This window comes from Somniosus microcephalus, unplaced genomic scaffold (assembly GCF_052327205.1).
Source record: "Somniosus microcephalus isolate GS21.2 unplaced genomic scaffold, FLI_Smic_1.0 scaffold636, whole genome shotgun sequence".
Taxonomy (NCBI): domain Eukaryota; kingdom Metazoa; phylum Chordata; class Chondrichthyes; order Squaliformes; family Somniosidae; genus Somniosus; species Somniosus microcephalus.
In genome coordinates this window covers 87498-107057 of record NW_028225823.1, presented here as the reverse complement: position 1 = coordinate 107057, position 19560 = coordinate 87498, and the positions used below count along the sequence as shown (strand labels likewise).

General features: G+C 41.9%; 1 protein-coding gene across 1 annotated transcript in view; it reads left to right on the top strand.

The window, feature by feature from the left end:
• The first annotated feature begins 259 nt into the window (after positions 1-259).
• Positions 260-19560, top strand: part of LOC147081231 (casein kinase I-like) — a 106790-nt gene continuing 87489 nt past the window's right edge. The window contains exons 1-2 of the mRNA XM_085980869.1: positions 260-448; positions 6926-7337. Of these exons, the coding sequence (XP_085836995.1) occupies positions 7181-7337 (157 nt within the window). The 5' untranslated portion in view covers positions 260-448; positions 6926-7180. The remainder of the gene's footprint in view (positions 449-6925; positions 7338-19560) is intronic.

Sequence of the window (19560 nt, the reverse complement as noted above, 5' to 3'; positions counted from 1 at the left end):
CTGTACTATTGATTTTATTTTGTGTTATCTAAGCTCATCGAGTATTTTTCGAGGTAGTTGGGTTATTTATGCAGGCTGTCTACCCTGCTTTTTAAAAAAAAACACACAGATCATCTTGGATGAAACAGCTCGAGCGCTCTCCGGCAGCGAGCTTTCCCTGCCCTTTGTGAATGGTGCCGGCGCCGCAGCCCGGCTTGCCCCTCGCTGATTGGCCAGCGCGCTGTCACTCAGGGTGTTTTCCCGGGGATTTCCGCTCTCGCGCTCTGTGACTCGGAACACTTTGTAACAAAAAGAGCAAGCGGAGAACCGGGTGCTAGCGGGCGCGCGGCCTCTTGTCCAGCAGCTGCTGCAGCATTTAAACCCCTTCCCGCTCCTTCTCTTGTAGCCAGAGCAGGGCCGCTTCAAACCGACGCACTTTATAGTCAAATAACTGCAAAAAAACAACCAGGTCTGTCTTTATTTTATGTATGAACCTGGGTGTGTGTTTTATTTATATATATATATATATGTGAACCTGGGTGTGCGTGTGTGTATATAAACCTGGGGGTGAATATGTGCACATTATATCCTTTCCGGAGTCTTGGCCGTCTGTATTTTATTGGAGTTTCTCCCGGGGAAAGGGCAGCTGATGGTATGTCCCTTCGATTTTAATCTCAGCCTTTGGGTTTGATGGGGTTTTTTTTTGGTGTGGGGGTGGGAGAACAGAGAAGGTTATCCAATTGATTTTCCGCTGACATCCGAATTTGTGTCATGGAGGGCAAACGGGGGAGTTGGAATCTTATTTTATTTGTAGTTTGTGATGTTGTGACTTTTAACATTATATAAGGCCACACGTTATTTAAACCCCTTTTAGACTGGAAACGATAGACCCCCCCCCCCCTTATTGGAATATGCTTAATTAGTGTTTCTTTGTTTATTTACACCAATAAAAGGTTAGTCGTAAAATATATTAGACAACATGTAATTGGTTGGTAATTACTTGGATGTTATGTCTCTTGAGTGCTTTCTGTAGTTAGCACTCACTCATCTTGTGTGATGGTAAGATAACCTACTGGCCCTGACTTGGGTCTCCCTTCTGTCGCTGATCCTGCCACTGCTCTGGGTTGAGCACTGTAAATTTACATAGCTGCCTTTCGTTTTCTTCTTGCAGAATTCCCGATAAGAAATCTACCCGGCAATGAAGAGCACTTTGTTCACTGGTTTTAATGAGTAACCTAAGCCTACAGACGATTCAGTTTACTGTGCGATGACGTTGAACTCGCAGTTTCCAAAAAGAATCGTCTGAACCTGTGATTTCGCAATGTTTGTAAATACAATTTAGGAAGAACAAAAAAGCGAGATTGTATTTGGTGGGAGGGTGTTACAGCGCAGGTTTGATCTTGTGTTGGAATTACAGGGTTGTTTAAACAGCGCTTCCTCAGTGAGGCCTGGAAGGACTCGCCAGTGCTTCCCCCCCCATCATTTCTGTCCGCTTGCATGTCCAGCAATGGGAATGTTGGCTCCAGGGTCGCTGTAATTTCCATGTGTTGCATTTTTTTTTTTTTACACAGGCCTGGTTTAAGTTTGCTGGAGCTGGCTAATCAAAGCAAGCCATGCGAGTTGTAAAAGTACGTACTTGTGCAGATATAGAAGGATGCCTGGCCAGCTGTGGAATATGATTTATTCTATTCAACAAGTGAGCTGCTGGCGACTTGGGGCCTGCCTCTTGCATCGGATACAAAACCTGTTTTGTGAATGGCCACGACCTATTCTTTTTATAGCACATTTATTAAATGGAGAATAAGGGCAGTTGGTTGAGGCCGTAATCTCATTGAAGGGTTCACGTTCTAGACAGGGGGAGGGATTTGCAATGCTCTTGTTATTTTTTTTTATAATGTACATGCTCTGCAATTCATGCAGGCTCGAGTCGCTGGTGATTTAACTGACCCCCCAAAATACCATGCGATGAATTATTTTAACAACCCTATTCCGTGGACACTCACCGAGCAGAAAGAAGGCTGTTGCTTTCTCGACGATATAAAGTCGCTGTGTTGGGATATAGGGGCAGCTGGTGAGTTCAGTGTCGAGGCAGGCTCGGTGGTTGTGGAGCAAGGAACAAAACAGCCAACATTTTCATCCTTTTGTTACAGTATCAATAATTTTAAAGAAATGGATGTTGTGGTAAGGATTGATTGACGGTTATAAATTGGTTGAAGGGAGGACAGGTTGAAAGACAGCCATCATTGTGTGATGACTCCTGCAAATTAGTGAGTCAAAAAACGTGGTGCAGGTAGTTCAGAAATAATCAACGCCAAATAACCAGTATACAGTCTGCCTATGATATAATATACCATGATTAAGGCTATCAGGGTGTAAAATTACAGTCTGCATACATTTTGTTTTAAAAATGTGTGCTTTTATAATTTTTATTAACTCGGACTATTATTCCATGTTTATATCTTGAAAGTTTATGGAGCATTTATTGAAGTTGAAAATTTGGGCCAAAAACAAACTTGAATTATTTGTTATCAAACTGCTGCAGTTTGGGAGGATTATTGGTGAATCCTTTCCTACTTTCTGTTCCTTCTATCCCATGTACCATTTAGGAGGTTGAAGGTAACCAGGTTTTGGATTTATTGGATTAATGTTTGTTACGTGTTAACCAGTTCACTAAAAATAATGTGCTGAGGAAATGAAGCTTGTTGGCGTATGAAAATGAATGGTTGTCACTTTGTGTCGCCTCTTTGTAAGGAAGTATCTGATCCAAAACATTGCAGGTAGGAATTTGTGACTTTGCACCACATGCCCTAGCATGTTAGGCAGTGCCATATTTTGGTTTACCAAATAAGTATGTAACAAAACTGACCACAAGTGAATTGGCTTACTAGTATCTTTTCCACTAGTAAATATTATGGGTTCTTGGCCTTGCTTCTAACTATATTAGTTCCTGATCATTTTGCATACCAGCATATACTGACATATCTAATACAAAACTAGAGGTAGTGCTATTGGCACCACAACGTGTAAAGGAGTGAACACACATTTTATATTAAAAGTTAAATAAATTTGCTGTGCTAAAATTGTGGGCCAAGCTACATGCACATATGGATACTTTCAAGTGAGTTTTTTTGAGCTGTAGACTCCCAGCTCTCTATCTCTTATACTTAACTGTGCTTACTTGGCTGCAGTTACTGGATATCAGCCTCCAGGTCTTTCAAGTATCTTTTCCCATCTGTTTTTCTCTCTTCCTCTCCAGAAGAAGTTGAATCATACTGTGAAATGGTTCTATGGATGCTAACAGTTCTCTGATCCAAGTGGTCATTCTTTATCAGTGAGCTTGGACAGTCAGTGTTAGTGAATGATTGAATCATGGGGAACGTCACAGTTGAGCATGTCCTCACTCTGTTCATGTGTGTACTTTCCAGTCCCTAAGTAGTTTTCCTGCTCCTACCTGCAGGGCACTAAAGTAAGTTGGAGCATTCCCAACCTGGCTCAGTATCACACATGATGGTGCATTTACTTTGAGCCACCAGGAGATTTCCTGTAAATAAACTATTAAATGTGAGAGTGGCTTGGGAATGATTCTTCTGTGTGTTTCTTCTGCAGTCTTCACTCAACAGTGAATAGTGTGGACGCAAACCCAAATCTCACTACCACGTGTTGTTACTTCACAATGGGACTCTTATTACTTAAACCTGTACTTTATGAACAATTAAAATCTAATACTTAGATGCTATACTTGCCTCATCTTTCATTGTTCTACTTGCTCAGTGTATTTTCAAGGTGATAGAAAGTCATTGGATAAGAAAAATGATGAGCAAATCAAATTGCAGGGGGGCAGCAGTGGTAGAGGAGATGCCACAGTAGCTGTTGCACTGGAGCTGATGCACTTGTTTCTGTGCTAATAGGTTGTGATTGTGTGTGAGAGAGTTTGTTTTTTGGCAGGTAACATGACACTGGAAAACCGTTTTTGGCAGGTAACTAGACACTGGCAAAGAGGAAGTGAGTATGGAGCCACAGTTATATATGCAGTTAAAGATCAAATGAAGAAGTAAATCGGATGCGCAGTGACTGGTCTTTATAGACTGGCAGTAGTCCCTGCTTCTCCCCCCTCCCTCTCCATCTGTTCCATGTGTATCCTTTTTTTGGTGTGGAAGCTATTTGGAGTTCCTACCAAATTTGAACTGGTGCTTTACGTGCCAAGTTGGAAGAAAACAAAATGCTGAATCCCAACATGAATTTTTAATTCCCACACTAGTTGTACTTAAGGTTATTCAGTTATGATTGCCCAACTTTGTACAGTATTTGAAAATTACGCACTTTTGACATCTTCAATCCACATTTGAAAATGACAAATGACAAAACTTCAGTAGCAGCTATGAGTTGTCCACCTTGTTGCTTTCTACGTCATAAAAATGAGCAAATTACCAGTGGGCAGAATTGATGTGTTTCATATCAAATTCAGTGATGGGAATTATCTTGGGACTAAAGTGCAAGATTTACAAAATTACCAGTTTTGAACTGTTTTTGTTTTGGGGGAGGATTGGTCACTTTTAAGAAAAGGGAAGAAAACTGAAAGGACATGCAGATTTGCTGATAGTGTAGCACGGAAACGACAGGCAACGCTTGTGCATTGAGCTTCATTTTTTTTCAAGAAGTTCTTGGTCTGAATTAAACCCATGTTAATTTGTCAAGTATCCACTAGATTGAAATGATTGAAATGATTAGAATTCCAACAAGAAATTTGCCATCCTGGCTCAATACCCATGATCCTGTAGATCCAGCATTTTCTGTTTTTTATTTCAGATTTCCAGCATCCGCATCAGTTTCCAAAAACATAAGTGCATCTTTAAGTAAACTTTAACAGCCCCAAGCTGTTTTTTGCTTTTGTATCCTGTGAAGTTTGTTGGTATTTAGAACGTGTATTTTCTCAGTGGTTTGCACTCCGATATTATTAAACTGTGAAGGATAATCGTTCAAATTCCTTTTAATCTCAACCAAAATAATGCTTTTGAAACTGTTGAGTTTTGGGAGCCTAATCATATATTTTGAAACATTGGTTAGATCAACTTTTAGTGCACACCACACCACAATATCAATAAATTACTGCAGGTTCTCCCTAAGGATATAGGCCTCTTCTGAAATTGTCACTGCCTCCTCAGTGAGTGAAGATACCCAGCAACCTTGTTTAGTGTCCTTGTTTGGTTGACATTTTGACAGGTTTTAGATGTCTACTCATTTTAAGTAGAGCAACAGCCTGTGTCCTGCAACCCTGCTTGGTTCAGTCAGATAATCTTTAGAAAGGACCCTATACAAGGAATCACTTTTGGAAACATTTTAACTTATCAACAAAATTGGGCAGCTCTTGGGGCTGTTAAAGTTTACTTAAAGATGCACTTATGTTTTTGGAAACTGATTGATATGAAATATTTTAGTCCACTTAATTTTTGGAGCTTTTAGCTACTGGGTGGGTTACTTAGCTGGAACATTGCACTGAAACAGAAATAGATTGTTATCTGGAGACTAGGGTTTGTATTTAGTCCAGAGAAAGGAAACTGAGACCTATGTCTGGTGCCTGCTACGGGTGATATCTGAATTAAGTTTGGTGTATCCTCTGGTAGTTGGAGGTCCATAGCATTCAGTGGCCTCTGATTTAGAGCTTCATTTGGTAGTCCAAGTTCTGAGAGGCCATCAGTTGTTGGGAAGAAAATTGACCGGTTGTTTGTGAGGAGCTTTGTTGGAGCAGTACATAGTAGCTTGGGTTGTGCTAAGATCCTGATTGAGAAAGTAAATGCTATTGTAGGGGGCTCAACTTTTTCAATGTTATGTTTGAGTCCACCCAAAAAATAAATGCTATCACAGGAGAATTATTGGAAGTATCCAGTAGGATTCACTAATTTCTGGTTTTTGTTGGAATGGTGTGATAAAATTACCTTAAATTGCATATTTTAATTAATTTCTTGATTTTTTATTTTACAGTTTTCTCCCTCCTACAGTTCTTCTGGTGCCTCACCCAACTGGGCATTCTTTATGTGTGAGTCTGGACAGTGAATGTTGGCAGGCTATTTAATCATGGAGGGCATCATGGCCAAGCCTGATCCTGTTCTCGCCTGATGCCCACATGTTTTCACAGCAGGGGGTGTTGGCTAGCATTGAAGAGCAGGAATCCTAGCATCCCTTGCCTTTCCCCACCCCCATCCTGGAAACACTGCTGGTAACTGTCGTGCTGCCCTAGCTGAGATCACCTACCAAAGCGTGGACCAGGGATTGAACCTGGAATCTTCCTGGTCTGTATGTCTCAGTACCACACCACATCGTGCATTCACCAACTGAGGTTTTTTGGGCAGATATAACAATTAAAATATAACAGTACCACAACTGCTACAATTACTCATGTAGCATCCATAGAAGTGAGATTTGAAGGTACTGCTTGAACCGGAGGAAAAAATGTTGTCCTTTCATAATGTCGATGCATGCTTGCTGACTTGGCACTTCAGTGCAGTGGTCTGTAAAGCATTGAAGATAAATATTTAAAATCCAAATTTGATTATGTATTAATTTCTATTTACTACAAACATTTGTAAAATATGTATCATTTCAATTTTTATTTTGGTGTGTGCATGGACAAGGTTCTCACCTGCTTCAGAAAGAACATTAGTTACCTAAGTCAGATAACTTGGTATTCTTGCTGAAGGCAGGGTATATAGAATGCTTTGTTCTGAGGACAAGTCAACTACTGTATTAGTTTTGATCTTCGGCAGTTAGCGAGTCTCTTTATGCTCTTGGGGGGGAAAAGTATGTGGTGCTCTGCCTGCAGTAAGTAGCTGATGGCGTAGCTGTTCATGTCTGGGGTATACATACCACTGTAAGTCTGTTTGCCTCCCACTTTCAAATAACAGTGACAGCAGTGAATGATTTAATAACTTATTTATATTTTATTTTGCAGGTCTTCAACAATTGAGTGTACCGTTGGGACGATCATCTTATACAAATGGTGGAATTTGTTTATTATTGTTGTCGCTACCAAGGAAGCTTTTGCGAATGGGATGAAAATAATGATTTTTGAATACTCTGCCAGTAATTGAACAACTTGAGCTGCTACGCTGATTTTATTCCAGATGATGCTTCCGCTGTGGAACTATACAGTCTGAAAGTGCATAACCGAGTACATACAGAAATTTGCCATAAACAGGAACTCGTTATGGAGAAAACTAAAGATAAAGATAAAATGGATGAAAGATCTAGAATGGCAAGGAGTGGTGGACGAAGTGCCCACAATTCTGGTGTTTTAATGGTTGGACCCAACTTCAGGGTTGGAAAAAAGATAGGATGTGGCAATTTTGGAGAACTTAGATTAGGTAAGACAGTGTTACATTACACAACTTTTTGATGTATTATATATAAAAAATCTGAATTTCTAGCATTTATTTAAATGTTGCAATTGCTTGGACTTCCAGTTTTCCAGATCACTTAAGTGTGTCCAGTTTAAAAAAAAAAAAAAAAAAAAAAATTTAAATAAATAAATAAATTTAAAAAAAACTTGAAAATTGGGACATGGTTGAAAATTGTAAGATGATCACATCTGCTAAAGTAGTTGGATTGGTCACATTCTAGTTTTTGTCTTTTTGACAAAATGTGGGTTTTTATTTTTTGTCTTTACTGATGTTACAACGTAAACCCAGTGTTAAAGGATATACGTAGGCTTGAAAGTGTATCCGTGACAAAATATGTTTCCTGCATTGGTAAAAGATGATCTGTTCCTTTGCAAACAGGAGCTCCAGTGATGTAGGCCAAAAGCTTTAGCATGGGAAACCCATCCTAAACTTGGAGATTAGACAAGAATTAGTCGAGGAAATAGTGTTGCATGAGTTAGTAAATTCATTCCATGCAAACTGGATTAGTAAAATATTTCTTTCTGGTTTTCAAGGGCTTGAAGCAAGTAGAGCCTGAGCAGTGTTCATCCAGCTGAGCGAGCATGAAACTGTCCCAGATTATCTCTTGCTCGCACTGATTGTCTAGTCTTAGAAAATGGAGTGTCTGAAAGAAAGAACAAGAAAGAAAGACTTGCATTTATACAACGCCTTTCATGACCTCTGGGCTTTCTAAAGCACTAGGCAGCCAATGAAGCACTTTTGAAGTGTAGTCACTGTTGTAGTGTCGGAAATGTGGGAGCCACTTTGCGCACAGCAAAGTTCTGTAAACAGCAATGTGACAATGACCAGATAATCTGTTTGTGATGATGGTTCAGGGATAAATATTGCCCAGAACATCGAGGAGAACGCCACTGCTCTTCAAAATAGTGCCATCGGATGATTTCCGTCCACCCGAGGGGACAGATGGGGCCTCGTTTTAACATCTCATTCAAAAGACAGCACTTTCGACAGTGCAGCATTCCCTCAATATTGCATTGGAATGTCAGCCTAGACTTTGTACTCAAGTCTCTGGAGTGGGACGTGAATCCACAACCTTTTATCTCCGAGATCAGAGTGCTATCAATGAGCCACGGCGAAACTGTCCCTTGGGCCATACCTGGCCCAGGTGCTCTGGCAATCTGGTCATCAGGTTCAAGCACCTCAGTTTTTGCCTTTTTATATTTCTTCCTTGTTGGTTTATCCTGTCTTAAATTTTGTGGGTTTAGAGTTTGAAAAGTACTGTTCTTGGTGCTGTTGCCTTATTGGTGGATAATTCCCAAATCAGAATACCAAGATCTGCTAATATCCTCCGTTTAAGATAAATTCAAACTATTGGGAGCATTGATTTAAACTTAAGGTGTCCAATCATGCGGTGGTGTGGGCAGGTAGCATATGGGGTAGCACAGTGTCGTTAAATGTCCAGAGCCTGATTTTCAATCGAACCGACATTGATGGGATGAAGGTTTGCTCTGTCTGCTGGTGGGAAGGGACCAATGTGAAATTAATGTTGGCAGTATCAACCTAATTACTTGTGGCTGTGGGCTCTCAGCCCCAGTCTTACAAAGGCCAAAAAGCCAATTGGTGTGGGAAATAGAAAATATCATGCTGGTGCTGTGCAGGGAAGACTGTACTTGTGAGGTTAGGCTAGTGTACTCGGGAAATTTTCTTTGCATCTTAACTTGTGCTACATCTGACCCGGGAGGCTAAGTTTGGATTACAATGCAGTTTTTAAACTGCTTATACTTCTCTTTTGTGGTTTGAACATAAGAACATGAGAAGTAGGAGCAGGAGTAGGCCATACGGCCCCTCGGGCCTGCTCCGCCATTCAATAGGATCATGGCTGATCCGAACCTAGACTCGCGTCCACTTCCCTTCCCGCTCCCCATAACCCCTTATTCCCTTATCAGCTAGGAAACTGTGTATCTCCGTTTTAAATTTATTTAATGTCGCAGCTTCCACAACACTCTGTGGCAGTAAATTCCATTGATTTACTACCCTCTGAGTGAAGAAGTTTCTCCTCATCTCAGTTTTGAAAGGGCAGCCCTTTATTCTAAGATTATGCCCCTTAGTTCTAGTCTCACCCATCAGTGGAAACATCCACCCAATCAAGCCCCCTCACAATCTAATATGTTTCGATAAGATCACCTCTCATTCTTCTGAATTCCAATGAGTAGAGGCCCAACCTACTCAACCTTTCCTCATAAGTCAACCCCCTCCTCTCCGGAATCAACCGAGTGAACCTTCTCTGAACTGCCTCGAGAGCAAGTATATCTTTTCTTAAATATGGAAACCAAAACTGTACGCAGTATTCCAGGTGTGGCCTCACCAGTACCCTGTATAACTGCAGCAAGACTTCCCTGTTTTTATACTCCATCCCCCTTGCAATAAAAGCCAAGATTCCATTGGCCTTCCTGATCACCTGCTGTACTTGCATACTAACCTTCTGTGTTTCATGCACCAGGACCCCCAGATCCCTTTGTACTGTAGCACTTTGCAGTTTCTCTCCATTTAGATAATAACTTGCTCTTTGATTTTTTTCTGCCAAAGTGCATAACCTCACACTTTCCAACATTATATTGCATCTGCCAAATTTTTGCCCACTCACTTAGCCTGTCTGTCCTTTTGCAGGTTTTTTATGTCCTCCTCACTCACTGCTTTCCCTCCTATCTTTGTATCGTCGGCAAACTTGGATACGTTGCACTTGGTCCCTTCCTCCAAATCGTTAATATAGATTGTAAAGAGTTGGGGTCCCAGCACTGACCCTTGCGGAACACCACTAGTTACAGATTGCCAACCAGAGAATGAACCATTTATCCCAACTCTGTTTTCTGTTAGATAGCCAATCTTCCACCCATGCCAGTATATTGCCCCCAATCCTGTGATTTTTTATCTTGTGCAGTAATCTTTTGTGTGGAACCTTGTCAAATGCCTTTTGGCAGTCCAAATCCACCACATCCACTGGTTCCCCTTTATCCACCCTGTTTGTTACGTCCTTAAAGAATTCGAGCAAATTTGTCAAACACGACTTCCCCCTCGTAAAACCATGCTGACTCTGTCCGATTAAATTATGCTTATCCAAATGTCCTATTGCTGCTTCCTTAATAATGGACTCCAACATTTTACCAACCACAGATGTTAGGCTAACTGGTCTATAGTTTCCAGCCTTTTGTCTGCCTCCCTTTTTTAAATAAGGGTGTTACATTAGCAGTTTTCCAATCTGCTGGGACCTTTCTTGAATCCAGGGAGTTTTGGAAAATTACCACCAATGCATCCACAATCCCTACCGCTACTTCTCTCAAGACCCTAGGATGTAAGCCATCAGGTCCAGGGGATTTATCCGCCTTTAGTCCCATTATCTTACCGAGTACCACCTCCTTAGTGATTTTAATCGTGTTTAGCTCCTCTCTCCAGCCGCGCCCCGCCGCGCACCCCCCCCCCCCCCCCCCCCCCCCCCCGTAGCCCCCTGTTTGTCCAGTGTTGGGATATTTTTAGTGTCCTCTGCTGTAAAGACTGATACAAAATATTTGTTCAGCATTTCTGCCATCTCCATGTTCCCCACCACTAATTTCCCGGTCTCGTCCTCTAAGGGACCAACATTCACTTTAGCCACCCTTTTTCTTTTTATGTAGCTGTAGAAACTCTTGCCATCTGTTTTTATATTTTTTGCTAGTTTACTTTCATAATCTATCTTCCCTTTTCTTAATTAATCTTTTAGTTATTCTTTGCTGGCTTTTAAATGCTTCCCAATCTTCTATCCTCTCTCTAGATTTGGCTACTTTATATGCCCTTGTTTTCAGTCGGATACTATCCTTTATTACTAAGCCACGGATGGCTATCTTTTACGCCCCTTTTTCCTCAGTGGAATATATTTATCTTGAAAGTTGTGAAATATCTCCTTGAATGTACACCACTGCTCATGTACCGTCTTACACTTGGATCTATTTTCCCAGTCCACTTTAGTCAACTCTGCTCTCATACCTTCATAGTCTCCTTTATTTAAGCTCAGTATGCTGGTTTGAAATCCAACTCTCTCACCCTCCAACTGAATTTGGAATTCAACCATGTTATGGTCACTCATTCCAAGGGGATCCTTTACTAGGACATTTTTTATTAATCCTGTCTTATTACACAGGACCAGACCCAAGATTGCCTGCCCCCTGGTTGGTTCAGTTACATACTGTTCAAGGAACCTGTCTCTAATGCACTCTCTGAACTCTTCCTCAAGGCTGTCCAGTCAATATGAAAGTTAAAATCCCCCATGATTATAGCTGTTCCCTTATTACAAGCCCCAACTATTTCCTGATTTATATTCCGACCAACAGAGTTGCAACTGTTAGGAGGCCAATAGACTATGCCCACTAGTGACTTTTTCCCCTTATTATTCCTTATCTCCACCCAAACTGTTTCACTATCCTGATCCTTTGACCCAATATCATTTCTCACTATTGCAGTGATTCCATCCTTGATTAACAGTCACCCCACCTCCCTTTCCTTCCTGTCTGTCCTTCCTAATTGTCAAATACCCCTGGATGTTTAGTTCCCAGTCATGGTCACCTTGCAGCCATGTTTCTGTAATGGCTACCAGATCATACTCGTGTAGTTATTTGTACCGTCAACTCATCTATTTTGTTACGAATGCTGCGTGCATTCAGATGAAGAACTTTTTAAAATATGTTTTGTGACAATTTAATCCTGCTTTTACTCCCTTTACTACTCTACCTTTTATCTTTATACATTCTGTCCCTTCCTGACACGTTCTGGTTTTTAATTCCCCCACTGCTACCTTGCTCTATTGCCTTCTCCGCTGACATTTTTATTTTTTGCTCCCTTGAAACCTCCCCCCCACTAATTAATTAGTTTAAAGCCCTCTCTACAGCCCTAGTTATTCGATTCACCAGGATTCTAGTCCCAGCAGTGGTCAAGTGAAGTCCGTCCCAACGGAACAGCTCTCTCCTGTCCCAGTACTGGTGCCAGTGTCCCAAGAAACAAAACCCATTTCTCCCACACCAGTCTTTGAGCCACGCATTTAACACTCTGATTTTATTTACCCTAGCCAAATTTGCTCGTGGCTCAGGTAGTAATCCAGAGATTATTACCCTTGTGGTTCTGCTTTTTAATTTGGCCCCTAGCTGCTCGTACTCCCTCAGCAGAACCTCTTTCCTTGTCCAATCTATGTCGTTGGTACCAACATGGACCACGACAACTGGATCCTCCCCCGCCCTCTCCAAGTTTCTCTCCAGCCCAGAGGAGATGTCCTTAACCCTGGCACCGGGCAGGCAACACAGCCTTCGGGACTCTCACTCTCGGCTGCAAAGAACCCTATCTATCCCCCTAATGATATTATCCCCTACCACTACAACATTTCTTTTAACTCTCCCCCCCCCCCCCCCCCCCCCCCCCCCCCACCCCCACCCCACCACTTGAATGGCCCCTTGTTCCACGGTGCTGTGGCCAGGTTGCTCATCCTCCCTGCAGTCCCTGTTCCCGTCCTCCCGTTTGACTTCCTCTGAATCCCTTGATTGTATAACTACCAAGTTGTTTCTTCACAAATCTGTAGCCTTTTATTTCTCCTTACTGATACCTTTCAGAAAGCTCCTTTTGTTTATTTGCTGGGACATTTCATTATCTACTGTATTTCATGAGGTCCATGGTGGTTTTACTGACTCAAACTCATGAATTTAGAAAAATCCATTAAGTATGTAGGTAAATTCTGAGAATTCCTGTGCATAAATCACATTTTAACTGCATTTTTCTTCTTAAAATGGAATTTATGACCTGTTTGTAATGTCGATCCCATCAGGTGATATTGCTCTTGTCTCTGATGAGTAGGTTTCTGAGTAAGGTATATGACCGCTGAGTATGCAAGATTTATTTCAGGCTGTTTCCTCAAATTCTGCAAAGATGTGGTAGTATGTTCTGACAATGATGTCTCTTTGTTGACTTGACAATCTAATTTAGTGGGTATAAATTCAAGATGATAGCATACCTTTGCTATGATAATTCTATTTATGTAAAGATTTGAACTAATGTGACATTGAAGGGCTGATCGAGTCTGCACTTTGAATGGCATGCTTTTTACCAATCTCAAATTCCTAATGCCAAACTTAAAAAAAAAAAAAAAAATGCTGGATTTTTTAAATGTGCTCCTCGGTCAAATGCAATCATGGTATTTTTAAATCTAATTCAAAAGTTGTCCCCTTTTCTCCACTTCGCTAACAATTTTTGTTGTATATGCACTGTATAGAGCAAAGCTGTTCAAATCAGCAGGTAAGTAAAATAGCACAGGACTGAGATGAGGCAGTTCATTGCTATATTAGGAAAGGTGGAGGTTGGAGCAGAAATGTTTGATGGTATCCGCAATCTCTGGTAGGAAGAAATATCCTTCAAATGTTCTTGAAACCTCAAGAGAAAATTAAACATTTGACTAGGCCTTGTCAGTAAAATGGATTTTTGCTCTTCCTTTGATCAGGCTCCTCCTAAAGTGTGGAGAAGTTTAATCTCCTGTTTAGTTTATTATAATCCATCCTATTGCTACTACCCTGTTCTACAACAAGCGCAACCAGCATTTATATTGTGCCTTTAAAGTAGAAAAAATGTCTTGTGCTTCAGAGGTGCAGGGAAAAAAATGGGAATGGAAGCTCAGTTCAGGGTCAAATAGGGTGCTGAGGTTGCGAACAGTCTGGTTCAGCTTGAGACGGTGACTGAGGAGGGGTATGGAATTTGGGGCAATGGTACAGAGCTTGTGGCGGACGCTAAAGATGATAGTCTCAGTCTTCCCAATGTTTAACTCGAGTAAAATGCGGCTTATCCAAGACTAGATGTTGGATGAGCAGTCTGACAACAGGGAAGGATCGATGGAAATGATAGTGAGGTTGAGTAAGGTAAATGTGGATGCTGACCCCATCAATGCAGATTATGTTGCCAAGAGGCATTATGTAGATGAGGAAGATCAGGGGACCAAAATAGATGCTTGCGGGACCCTGGAGGTAAATGTTTGGGGGTGGGAAGAGAAGCCACTGCTGGAAGTGCTCTGGCTACAATCAAATAGCTAAGAGTGGAACTAAGCGAGGGCTGTCCCACTGCTAGATAATAGAGGAGGGATGTTCGAGGAGAATGGTGTAGTCGACTGTGTCAGAGGCTGCAGAGGGGGCAAAGAGGGATAATGCATTGCAATCACAGTCACATAATGTTATTTGTGACTTTGATTATGGCTATTTTGGCAGAGATGAAAATCTAATTGGAGCGTTTGGGAGGTGACAAAATATTGAAAGACTTTGGAGAAGAAAGGAAGATTGTAGATGGGGCAGTAGTTTGTAAGGATAGAGAGGTCAGTAGTTTTTTGAGGAGAGGGTGATGGCGGTGGATTTCAATGGGAGGGGGACAGTACTTGAGAAGGGACCATTTACAATGCAGTTGTTAATGGCTTGAGGGAGAGTGATTTCAAGGACGAGTGTTGAAGGAAGTGCGGTTGAAAGGTCGGGGGATATGGGTGATGAGGGGTACAAGTAAGTGGTTGCAGATGACCATGTCTGTGATGGAGATGGCAAGATTGAGGGGTTGCTGTGAATATGGATATGAGAGTTTTTATATGGAGGGAGAGGTTTAGCGAGGGCAGTAAAATTGGAGAAGTGGGTAAGCTGAACTGAGATGGAGATTGAAATTATTGAGGATCAAGAGTCGCTCAGTGCAGAGGGTGAGGGAGGATATCTTGGTGAGAAACTCTGGGTAGAGCTTTGTGTGTGGTAGACGATGAGGATTTTAATGCGGAGGCGAGAGGGGCGAGTTACTCAAAGGAGGTTAATGTTCCAGAGGAGTAGGGGAAGAGACCGAACTGTGATTTGGTGATCAGGGCCAGACCACCACTGCGGTGGTTTGGGCGGGGCAGGTGCTAAAAGTATATCCAGGCATGGTGGCTTCAGTGAAGGGAAAGATCTCGCTATTCATAAGCCAAGTTTCAGTAAAAGCCAGGACGTTGCAGTCATGCACAACAAGCTTGTGAATAGCAAGGCCTTTATGTGAATGGACATTCTGGAGGGAATTGCGGAAAGGGGCTGTGATTGATCCACCAGCGGAATTCGGCAGGGTCGTGGTGGATGCGGTTAATGGGATGGAAATGAAGTTGGCGAGTTTAGCCCCTCGCGTGCGTGCTGGGCGGGCAGGTCAGTGAGATGAAGATCGGGCGATCGGGGCTGCTCCTCGTAAGGATGAAGTAACTGGTGTCTCGATGGGCGCTCTGGAGAATGCGGAGAGGCACAGTGTAGCTGCAGGTTTCTGCTGGGGAATTTAAGCCTGGAATGGTGGTGGCAGAAGAATAGAAAGTGGGAGGAGTAGTGGTGGATTGGAGTATAGATGTGGGGGCAAAGTGCCCACGAGGGGAGGTGGCATGACTGGATGATGGGAAGGGGCAGAGGCAGGAGAGAATGTCCTGAGGGGCCAAGAGAAAAGAAGGGATATAGAAGTAATAGACTCTGGTCTGGAGTGTTTCAAGAATGTGCACGCGGATAGCCATTTCAATTAAACTATACGTTTTAAGTTTTTTATTATCCTGAGAAAGTTGTAAGTGAGTCAACTGGCACACTTCTGACTCCTGATATTAGCAGTTGCAAAGAACATTAGAACATAAAAAGCAGGAGTAGGCGATACGGCCCCTCGAGCCTGCTCTGCCATTCAGTAAGATCATAGCTGATCTTCGACCTCAATTCCACTTCCCTGCCCGATCCCCATAATCCCTTGATTACCTTGGTATCCAAAAATCTATCGATCTCAGCCTTGAATATATTTGCCGACTGAGCCTCCACAGCCCTCTGGGGTAGAGAATTCCAAAGATTCACCACCCTCTGAGTGAAGAAATTCCTCCTCATCTCAGTCCTAAATGGCTGACCTCTTATCCGGAGACTATGCCTCCTAGTTCTGGACTCTCCAGCCAGGGGAAATAACCTCTCAGCATCTACCTTGTCAATCTCCCTCAGAATCTTGTATGTTTCAATGAGATCACCTCTCATTCTTCTGAACTCGAGAGTATAGGCTCAATCTCTCCTCATAGGACAACCCTCTCATCCCAGGAATAAATCTGGTGAACCTTCATTGCACCGCCTCTAAAGCAAGTATATCCTTCTTCGGAGACCAAAACTGTACACAATACTCCAGGTGTGGTCTCGCCAAAGCCCTGTACAATTGCAACAAGACTTCCTTACCCTTGTACTCCAACCCCCTTGCAGTAAAGGCCAACATGCTATTTGCCTTGCTAATTGCTTGCTGTATCTGCATGTTAACTTTCTGTGTTTCGTGTACAAGGACACCCAAAACACTCTGAGCACCAACATTTAATAGTTTCTGACCATTTATAAAAAAAAAATAAAAAATTCTGTTTTTCTATTCTTCCTACCAAAGTGAATAACCTCACATTTCCCCACATTATCATCCATTTGCTGCCTTTTTGCCCACTCAGTTAACTTGTCTATCACTCTGCAGACTGTGTCCTCCTCCCAGCTTACGTTCCCATCTAGCTTTGTATCGTCAGGAAACTTGAATACATTACATTTGGTCCCTTCATTCAAATCATTAATGTAAATTGTAAATAGCTTGAGGCCAAAGCACCAATCCTTGAGGCACCCCACTAATAACAGCCTGCCAACCTGAAAACTGCTCTCTCTTTTCAGTCCTTTAACCAATCCTCTATCCATACTAATATATATTACTCCCAACCCCATGAGCCCTTATCTTGTGCAGCAATCTTTCGTGTGGTACCCTATTGAATGCCTTTTGAAAATCCAAATATACTACATCCACTGGTTCCCCTTTAACTGGTTCTCAAAAAGCTCTAATGGATTTGCCAAACACAATTTCCCTTTTTTATAAAACCATGTTGACTCTGCCTAATCATATTATGCTTTTCTAAGTGCCCTGTTACCACTTCCTTAGTAATGGATTCCAGCATTTTCCTGACATCTGATGTCAGGCTAACTGGCCTGTAGTTCCTTGTTTTCTCTCTCCCGCCTTTCTTGAACAACAGGGTTACATTTGCTACCTTCCAATCCACGGGGGGCCGTTCCAGAATCTAGGGAATTTTGGAACTAATCCATCCACTGTCTCTGCAGCCACCTCTTAAAACCCTAGGTTGTAGGCCATCAGGTCCAGGGGATTTGTTGGCTTTTAGTTCCATTAATTTCTCCAATTTTTTTTTTTACTAATATTAAATACTTTAAGTTCCTCACTCTCATTAGACCCTTGGTTCCCCACTATTTACGGTATGTTTTTTGTGTCTTATATTGTGGAGACAGATACAAAGTATTTGTTTAACGTCTCTGCCATTTCCTTATTCCCCATTGTAATTTCTTCTGTCTCGGCCTCTAAGGAATCCATGTTTACGTTCACTACTCTCTTCCATTTTAGATACTTATAGAAGCTCTTGCAATCTGTTTTTATATTTCTTGCTAGTTTACTCTCTATTTTCTCCCTTTTTATCAATTTTTTGGTCATCTTTTGCTGGTTTCCAAAGTTCTCTCAATACTCAGGTTAACTACTACTCTTGGCAACATTATAAGCCTCTTTTAACCTAATACTATCCTTAACCTCTTTAGTTAGCTACAGATGGATCACTTTACCATGGCGTTTTTATTTCTCAATGGAATGTATATTCATTGAGAATTATGAAATATTTCATTAAATGTTTGCTGTTGCTCATCTACCATCATCCCTCTTAATCTAATTTCCTAATCTACCGTAGCCAACTTGCTCCTCATACCTATGTAATTGGCGCTATTTAAGTTTAAGATGCTAGTTTTGGACTTAAGTGCGTCACTCTCGAACTCAGTGGGAAATTCTATCATATTGCGATACCTCTTCCCCAGAGGATCCCTTACTATTAGATTACTAAGTAACCCTGTCTCATTACATGAGACAAGATATAAAATAGCCTCTTCCCTAGTTGGTTCCACAACATATTGTTCTAGGAAACTGTCTCTCATGCATTCCATGAACTTGCCCTCCAAACTCTTTCCTCACTACTGTCCTTATGTCATTCTTTATTATCGGGGCTACTGCCTCTCTTTTTCCATTCTGCCTTTCTTTTTGAAACGCCAAATACCCGGGAATATTTAGTTCCCAACCTTCACCATGTAATCACATTGTTGACATGGCTATTTGATCAAACACATTTATCTCTATTTGTGCCATTCATTCATCTATTGTGTTACAAATGCTTCGTGCATTCAGATAAAGTGCCTTTAATTTTAACTTTTTTAATTATTTTTCCCTGCTTCGACCTTATTCACTGATGCACTTTTACTGTTAAACACTCTGTCCCTTCCTATCACACTCTGCTTATCTTTACCCAAATCACTACACTGCTCTATGGCCTTGAATTGTCTTTCTTTTTAGATTTCTAAATTTCCCCACACCTGAACCCCCCCTCCTCCAAACCTTTTTAGTTTAAAGCCCTATCTACAACCCTCGTTACTTGACTCGCCAGGACACTGGTCCCAACACAGTTCAAGTGGAGCTCGTCCCAACGGAACAGCTCCCTCTTTCCCCAGCACTGATGCCAGTGCCGCGTGAATCAAAACCCGTCTTCCACACCACTCTGAGCCTCGCATTCAACTCTCTGATCTGTTTGACCCTGAGCCAGTTTGCGCGTGGCTCACGTAGTAACCCAGAGATTATTGCATTTTGAGGTTTTGCTTATTAACTAGAATCCTAGCTATTCAAACTCCGTTAGCAGAACCTTATTCCTAGTTCTACCTATGTCATTGGTTCCTACGTAGACCACGACAACTGGATCCTTCCCCTCGCACTCCAGGTTCTTCTCCTGCCACGAGGAGCTATCCTGACCAGAAGATTTACTTGTAAACTTCACTCGGGAGAGAAGTGGTTGCATTTTGCATTGAAGCAGATCTGATTGTTAATGTATGCCTAACATATTTCAAGTTCTTATGTACTTCACTGTCAGTGCTATAACCTGCGCTCCATGATTGGAGGAAACTCAGTTTACAAATATGAAGCATGTGGTCACCATCCCTGACAAGGCCATTTCTGGCTGCTTCCTTATATCCACATTATCATATCTACTTTCCCTCCTCCTGCATCCAAGTTTGGGAAAGACACTTCGCCGCCCCCCCAGCCTACCCTCCCAACTTGCTTAAAATTGCATTTTATAACTTCCAGCCCTCAA